General features: G+C 44.0%; 1 protein-coding gene across 2 annotated transcripts in view; it reads left to right on the top strand.

Annotated features, from left to right (window-relative positions):
- PRMT7 (protein arginine methyltransferase 7) overlaps positions 1 to 8,732 on the top strand; it is a 43,824-nt gene that overhangs the window by 11,280 nt on the left and 23,812 nt on the right. For both annotated transcript variants that reach the window (XM_012660599.1, XM_012660600.1), the window contains 2 exons: positions 2,749 to 2,898; positions 8,085 to 8,193. In XM_012660599.1, the coding sequence (XP_012516053.1) occupies positions 2,749 to 2,898; positions 8,085 to 8,193 (259 nt within the window). The remainder of the gene's footprint in view (positions 1 to 2,748; positions 2,899 to 8,084; positions 8,194 to 8,732) is intronic.

Below are 8,732 nucleotides of genomic sequence, written 5' to 3'. Positions count from 1 at the left end.
GGGGTCTCGCTCTTGCTCAGGCTGGTTTCGAACTCCTGAGCACAAACAATCCGCCCGCCTCGGCCTCCCAGAGAGCTAGGATTACAGACGTGAGCCACCGTGCCCGGCCCAGATATCTTTTTGATATACTGACTTCCCCTCCTTTAGATATATACCCAGCAGTGGGATTGCTGGGTCATATGGTAGTTCTATTTTTAGTTTTTTGAGGAACCTCCATATCGTTCTTCATAGTGGTTGCACTAGTAAACATTCTTACCAACAGTGTAGGACAGTTCCCTTTTCTACACATCCTCACCAGCATTGATTATTGCCTATATTTTGGTAAAGGCAATTTTAACTGGAGTGAGATGATACCTCATTGTCATCTTGATTTGCATTTCTCTGATGACTAATGATGTTGAGCATTTTTTCATGCACTTATTGGTGTATGTCTTCTTTCTGATAGTTCCTTTATTTGTTGGTATTGTCACTTGTTTAAGAAATCCTTCCCTTTGTCAAGGTTCTAAAGGTGTTGCTGATGTGTAAAATTTCAGTTGATTTTTATTTATTGGTTTAGAATCCTGCAATCAAAATTTTTAATTTCTCATTAATCCTATTTCCTTAGCCCCAGCCCCACTAATTATTAATCCTAATACTTATCTATAGATAATTTTGGGTTTTCTACAAAGCTCATGTATCTCTGTGAATAATAACAACTTTCTTTCTTTCTAGACCTTACTGCATTTTTTCTTGCTCTAGTATGTTGGCTATAACCTTCAATACAATATTGTCCATGTCATCTGATTTTTTGAATTTAATTGCTAAAGGTTGTTTGTAATAACCTTTAATCTCTCTAATATCTACAGCATATATATTGACATTCTCCCCTACCCTCCACCTCCATTATCAGGTTCTGGACTTCTTCCTTTCCTTCCCTCCCCCCCCCTTTTTGACCATTGGTACTAGAGCTTTATCAGTTTTATTCATCTTTTGAAATAATTCATCCTTGTTGAACTTCTCTGTATTTATTTCCTAATTCATTACTATTTATTGTTTATTATCTTCATTTGCCTACTTATTTGGAATGTATTTTGCATCCTCTTTCTAATTTTTTTTTCTTTTTTTTTTTTGAGACAGAGTCTCACTCTTTTCCCCGGGCTAGTGTGACGCCATGGTGTCAGCCTAGCTCACAGCAACCTCAAACTCCTGGGCTCAAGCGATCCTACTGCCTCAGACTCCCGAGTAGCTGGGACTACAGGCATGCACCACCATGCCCGGCTAATTTTTTCTATGTATTTTTAGTTGTCCGATTAAATTTCTTTCCATTTTTAGTAGAGATGGGGTCTCGCTGTTCCTCAGGCTGGTTTCGAACTCCTGAGCTCAAACAATCCTCCCGCCTCGGCCTCCCAGAGTGCTAGGATTACAGGTGTGAGCCGCCGCGCCCAGCCCTCTTTCTAATTTTTTGATGTGGATGCTTAGCTCAATTTTTGCCTTTTCTAATACATTTCTCTTCAAGGATTGGTCTAGCCATCTCATGAATTTTGATATGTAATTTTTTTAAAGTTCAGTTCTAGCCATTTTCTAATTGCGGTTTGATTTAGTCTTTTACATGTAAGTTTAGAAGTGTGTTTCTGAATGTTCAGAATCTTTTTATCCTTAGATATATTTATGTTTTTAAGATTTCTAACTTGATTGCACTGTAGTCAGAGAATATTGCCCTTTTGGTACCAGTCTTTATTGATTACCTACTGTTGCATGATGAATTATCCCAAAATTTAATGGTATCTTAATATTCCTTACTAGCTTGCCAGGTCATCAGTGTATTTAAAAGATTCACAAGTATTTTTCCATCATCTTTAGTTATTTTCAACAGAAGGGCCAGGGTACCTATTCAGCCAAACTGTCACAGATGGAAGATGTATCTATAAAAGTTACTAAAGACCTGAACCAAAAACCTTTGAGATGCAAGAAAAGCTATTTCCTGAGGGGGAAAATACTTTTTAGACAAGAAAGCTATATGAATTAGTCTAGAAAGAAAAACAAAAGCCACAATACATATTGTACCAGAGAGAATTTAACATAGGGAGTTGGTTACCCAGGTGTGGGAGGAATGGAGAGCAGATGGGAACGCTGAGATAACCCTGCTGTAGGAATTGCAGGGAGCAGTTACCTTGCTTAGTGCTGAGAAACAAAAGAGAAGATTAGGGTTTCCAGAGCGCAGAAGCGTTGGGGAGAGGTCCTGTCGGGCTGATGCTCACATCCCTGACAGGGGCTGCGGCTCGAGTGCTGCTGCTGCTGCTCTGAGGGGCCCGAGGAGGCTGGTTATGGGAGCACTGGGAGAGCCTGGGGTCTGTAGTCAACTGCTGCTACTGGGAGGGCCCTGATGAGAGCAGCAGCCATGCAGAAAGGAGCAAGCTTTCTCCCTCCTCGTACCTTCCAGTCACCCTCTCGGTCCCCACTGGCTGCACCTAACAGCTGGGAAAAGGGGAATATGGTTTGCAGAGCCCCAGCCCTACTAAGCAGAGTGTAGAAGAGTGAATGTGGAGGGGGGCAATCGCTTAATAAAGGGTAAGAGGCTGGGCCAGGGCCCTTGGAGTCTCACACGGGCTGCCCAACTCAGATAGCCAGAGCTGTTCCTTGAAGGACCAGAAAGGCCACAGGGTCATGACTTACAGTGCTGCTGCCAACTGTGACTCTAGAACTTTGCAAAGCACCTTTTCACTTATAATAACTGGTATGAAGTGACAGCTATTTCTCCCTTTCTCTTAGAATGTGAAATATTACCATGGTATCCGGGCTGCTGTAAGCAGGGTAAAAGACAGAGGACAGAAGGCCTTGGTTCTTGACATTGGCACTGGCACGGGACTCTTGTCGATGATGGCGGTCACAGCAGGTGCTGACTTCTGCTATGCCATTGAGGTGAGCCACCCTGCCCTCTCGAAATGTGTGTCCTGCATCTTGTGTGGGAAATCTCCTATGTCCTTGCACTTTCCCCATCTGTTCATTCACACACATTCATGGAGTACTCACTCTGTGCTAAGCATAGGACTGGGTTCTGAGCACGTAGAGATGAATCATACACAATTCCTTCCTCCAGGAGCTAGTTTTCTCCTCTGAAAGCAGTGGCTCTCAGCCTTGGCTGCACATCACAATCACTGAGGTAGCTTTGAAAAGTACTGATGCCTAACAGTCCTCTCCCCAAGATTTTCATTTAATTTTTCTGGGCTTTGAGACTTTTGAATGTGCAGCAAAGTTGAGAACCACTACCATAAATTGTTCCTACAGAGCCAGCTTTCTTTTTGTATTTATCAATCTGTCATTTCTTTCTTTAATAAAACATTAAACATACATTGTTTTTCTGATAATGTAAATAATGCATATTATCATAGGAAATGTGTTAAATGCAAAATAAAAATAGTGTGTTAACCCAAAGTTAACCGCTGTTAAAGTTTTGGTGTATAGTCTTCCAAGCTTTGGGGGTAGGATGAGGGGTCATGTATTAATATTTAAATACTTTCCCCCACAAAATTGGGTGCATGTGGTGAGTGAGTTGAAAATAACAAAACCCCAGAGTAACAGTGGCTTAAACAGGGTAGAAGTTCTTTGCTTTCTCGCATAAATTCCAGAGGTCAGCAGTCCAGGGTGTTCTACCCAAGCTCCGTCTAGCTCCCCACCCCACCACGCTACAGCATGGCCCTCATACTCATGGGCTAGAAAGATGAGCATTTTAGGCTTAGGAAATACCTTGGTGTGTTTGGGGAACGGTGTCATCCAGGGTCTTGGCAAAAGGTGTCATGGTAGAAAAATCTAGAAAGGTAGATTGCAGCCAGATTGTCAAGGACCTGAGTGCCACAGTAAATAGTTTTAACTCTAAAATTTTGAGTTAGGTGTTCTTAAACTGAGATAAGAGTAATGAACTTGAGATCTCCGTGAAAGTCCTGAGAGTTGTATGTACGTTTGTGTTAGAGACTCAGCAGTTGTCTCAGGATTTCGTAGAGAGGGTTAACAGCCACTTCTCTACCCACTGGGGAGTCAACAATGTTTTCGAGAACATACAGAGAAATCTGTCTTTTACGTTGCTTTGACAGCCTCAAAGTAGATTTCATTATCCCTGTTTTACAAATCAAGAAACAAAACTAAGACCCAGGGAAATTGAAGACTTATTTAATTCCAATAGTTAATAAGTAGGAGAGCTAGACCTGAAGCCTTGGCCTTCTGGTTCCTAATTATGGTGCCCAGGCGCTCACTCTACTGTGGTAGCTTTGATGGGAGGGTGTGTGTGTATGTGATGGCTTGCTAGCATGAGCGTCTGGGAGGGCGGTGATGCCATTGACTGTTAAGAAGAACTTGGAGGAAGATGCTTGCTTTGTGGGAAAGATCATGCATTTGGTGTTGGGTGTGTTGAGTCTGAGAAAGGCTGGTCCTGAGGTAGAAGCTGGTGTCCGTGTGGACTGCTCATTAATGTCAATAGGGGAAAACACATTTTCCAACTGAATTGCTAAGACTGCCCTACACTTTTTCCATATTCCCATCTCAGTTACTTGGATTTTTAATTCTTGTTTCCTGCTTTGGCCCGTGACATTCAGCATCTCTCCATGTAACTTTTGACATCGTAAGGTGGCCTCCCAGTTTTTTCATTAGTGACCACCTATTTGAACCTTAGTCTTTCTGGTTGTGGACCACCCTGTGGTATTCAGCTGCGCCTGAGCTGCCTGGCAATAGGAAAGCCCGGTCTGGAGGAATGAGGGAGGAGCTGTGGGCCCTAGAGATGGAAGTCTCAACCTTGAGAGAGTAGCACATACAAGCGGATTTGAGACTTACTTGCCCAGATGTGACAGGTGAAGCTGGCAGTGTAGGAGATTGTCCAAGGAGAGACAGTAGAATGAGAAGAGCAAACCTTGGAAACATGCCAGTGGTCAGGGGACTGAGGGAGGAAGAGTAGCCAATAAGGTCAAGTTCATTCAGAAGAGACCCTAGAGGGCAGAGTGCTGTGGAAGCCAAGGGGGCAGACTGCATGGAAACCCTGGAAAAGGGCGTGGTCAACAGGTGGCGGTGGTACAGAGCAGCACCGCCCAGTAGAACTTACTGCGATGATGAAAGTCTTCTGTAGCTGTGCTAATACAGTGGTCCCTAGTCACACCTAGTTACCGAGCCCTGGAAATGTGGCTAGTATGACTGAGGAATCGAATTGTTAATTTTATTCAGTGTTAATCAGTTTATATCTAAATAGCTCCATGTGGCTACCGTATTGCACAGCGTAGGAGTAGAAGCTGAGCAGGATGAGGGCTGAGAGAAAGCTGTTGGGTGGGCAGTGAGGAGGTCCTCGGGGCCCTCCTTCGGGTGATACTCCCATGAGAGAGTAAGATTGAGGAGGGGAACACAATGACCATAGACTTCGCTTTTAGTACATTTGAAAAGGAAGGAATATTTGGGAAAGGTTATGTATCAGTTACAATGATTTTTATGGCAGGTGCCTTGAAAACCACTTCAGACTGGCTTAGACAGGGATATTGTCAGGAAGTCCAGGGCTTGTGTTGGCTTCAGGGTTGGTTCCTTCAGAAGCTTAGGGGTGTCTGAGATCTAGAATCTCTCTCTCTCTCTCTGCTCTGCTCTTCACACATCATCTTCCTCCCAAGGCTGGAGCCATTCTTGGCAGTAAGAGGGCTGCTAAGAGCCATTGGGGACATGTCTGACAGGGAAGCATGGTTCTGGCTTCCTTGTTCTCTGTCTCTCCCTTTTTTTAGAGATGGGATCTCACTGTGTTTCCCAGGCTGGAGTATAGCGGCTATTCACGGGCATGATCAGAGCACACAGCAGCCTCAAACTCCTGGGTTCAAGCAATCCTCTCTCCTCAGCCTCCGGAGTAGCTGGGACTACAGGCGCGGGCCACCGTGCCCGATTTCCCTCCCCTCCCTTCCCCTCGCCTCCCCTCTTCTCCTTTTCTGCCAGTATCTCGATTTGTTGCCTTGGCATGGGGGCAGTGGCATGATGATAGCTCACTGCAACCTCAAACTCCTGGGCTCAAGTGATCCTCCTGCCTCAACCTCCTGAGTACCTGGGACTACAGGCACATGCTACCACGCCTGGCTAACTTTTCCTACTTTTGGTAGAGACAGGATCTTGCTATGTTGCTCAGGCTGGTGTCAGACTCCTGGTGTCAAGCAGTCCTCCTGCCTCGGCCTCCCAGAGTGCTAGGATTACAGCTGTGAGCCACCGTGCCCGGCCCCTATAGTCTTTAAATGGCCCAGGAGGATGTTCCAGTGAAGACCCAAGGGATTTATTTTATTTGGAGTTGGGGAGAGTGTTAGAAGCCTTCCACAAAACATGTCAGGCCTCTCCCAAACGTCTCCACAGGCTTCTCTGCACCACTCTTTTTTTAAGAGCAAGAACTTCCCTAAGAATTTCTAGCAAACCTCTCCTCAGGTATCATTGGCCAGAGTTAGGGTTAAATCTCACTCCTCACCTCAACCCTGGTAAGATGGATTCAGTTACCCTTAGACCAGACAGATGCAGCACTCTAAAGAATGTCAGCTCCCCACACTACACCCTGCACCCGATTTGAGGGGAAGGGGAGGACCACAGAAGGGATGCTGGGAAATAAACCTCAGTGGCCATTTCTGGTAGTGTTTTGGATGAGACCTTGAGCTTCTTGGTGGGCCGAGGAGAAGGAGGCTATATGTGGTCAGAACCTGCAGGTTCGGGAAGAGATGAGGGACAGTCACAAGACAGCAGGAGTAAGAGGTGGCACTGAGCTACTGATACTTTCAGGGGTGGAGGCAAAGTGATTGATGAGAGCTAGGCTTTGAGGCCCTCAGACCACATCTAAAATCATCAAACCAAATCCTAGAAATCATTTGAAATACATTGTGAATATTTATTTTCTAACCAAGCACATATGTATTCTTTATAAATACATTTTTAACTATTACTTAGTAATAGTTTTAAAAAAGTGTTTTTGGTAGATAATGTGGAAAATACAGAAAAGGATTTAGAAAAACTGAAAATCTCATCATCATGATTAGTTAGGTTATTTTGTTACATTTCCACTTTCTGTGTGGGGCCACATATGAGTCTATTTTATATACTAAAGTGGTTGGAGCTATGGAATCTAAACTGGGTGGGTTGGAAACTGAGAATTGGAGGGGCTTATGTGCATGGAAGACTTCTGGAGAGGGGAAGTTCGTGCTGCCCTGGGAAGTTGGCTTTGATTTGGCAGGTGGGGGTAGGACATGGGTAGCTCAGGCTTGCCTCGTGAGCAGTAAAGATCAGCGTGGCTGGAGCGTTGGTCATGGGGTCAGAGCAAGTGAGGCTGGGAAGGTAAGGTGGTCTGTATTGTTGGGGGCCTCAGATACAGTAGTCCTCCCTTGTCTGTGGTTTCACTTCCCGTGATTTCAGTTACCCTCCATCCAAAAATGTTAATTAAAAAATTCCAAAAATAATTCATTGGTTTTAAATTGTGTGCTGTTCTGAATATTGTTATAATTGTTTTATTTTTAGTTATTGTTAATCTCTTATTGTGCTGAATTTGTAAATTAAAATTTATCATTGGTATTATTTATTGGAAAAAAACACAGCATACGTGGGGTTTGGTACTATCTGAGGTTTCATTTCAGGCATCCACTGGGGATCTTGGAATGTATCCCCCATGGATAAGTCCCCTGTGGGGACTGCTGTACCATAAGAAAAGGCTGTGTTCTGCCCACAGTGGGGATTTGAGACAGTTTTGAGCTGAGGGTGACCTGCTCACAGTAACAGTCTCACATTCCTCTCGAGAGCACAGCACAGGTCCCAGGTGTGTTTTGCAAGGTAAGTCCCCTTCCTGGGTCTTTGGCGTCCTGTTAGTGTGGCACTGACACCTACTGACGTTACTAGGTAGTGCAGCCTCCTCAGGATCCCCCGAATCCCCACTGTGCCTGGCCTGCAGCAGGAGCTCCTGACCACAGGCTGAACATAACTTTACCTTCATTTTCATGACACACATTTGTAGAATAAAGTAAGTTATAAATCTTAGGACCAGAATCAAAGAATATCTTGTTAACCTTGGGTGTTAGGATATTATTTAATTTATTGCTCATTTTTCTTTGGGTTTTGGCTCTAATTTCTAGGTTTTCAAACCTATGGCTGACGCTGCTGTGAAGATTGTAGAGAAAAATGGCTTCAGTGACAAGATTAAGGTTATCAACAAACATTCCACAGAGGTGACCGTGGGGCCAGGTGAGAGCTACACATCCTGTGTCTAAAGCTCTATTTGCTCTTACGTGAGAAAGGAAAAGGTTTATTCCAGTTACCTGGAATAGATCCAGGTCATTGCAGAGAAATGGGACCTCTGCGTGTGGTAGCCTGACAGTAAACACTTTGCTTCTCTTGATGTTTATTTCTCCGCTGGTTAAAACTCATCAGTACTGAGTAAACCAGAACTAAGCAAGTGCAACAGCAGTGACACAAATGAAACCTCCTTTTGCATTAAGCGAGTTGGAATTCTTGTGTGACCCAGCTCTGAATTTCATCAGACAGAAGTGAAACTAAGATAGCAGAAAGTGGTTGTATGCTGACATCCTGCCTCAGCATACAACATGGACAATTTCCTGTACAGCACCATATCTCAAGGTTTCCAGAATATCTTATATAGTCTAGGAGTTTGAGTCAGACTTCTAAAATTTTACGTCACTGATAGTTGGAGTGCACAGGTGAAAGATTTGCAAAAAAACGTTTCTGTGGTAAGATTATGGCTATCACCACAGTTTTTAAAAATG

Source organism: Propithecus coquereli, unplaced genomic scaffold (assembly GCF_000956105.1).
Source record: "Propithecus coquereli isolate 6110/MARCELLA unplaced genomic scaffold, Pcoq_1.0 Scaffold67, whole genome shotgun sequence".
NCBI classification, from domain to species: domain Eukaryota; kingdom Metazoa; phylum Chordata; class Mammalia; order Primates; family Indriidae; genus Propithecus; species Propithecus coquereli.
The sequence above is the reverse complement of the archived record's forward strand: the minus strand, read 5'-3'. Positions and strand labels throughout refer to the sequence as shown.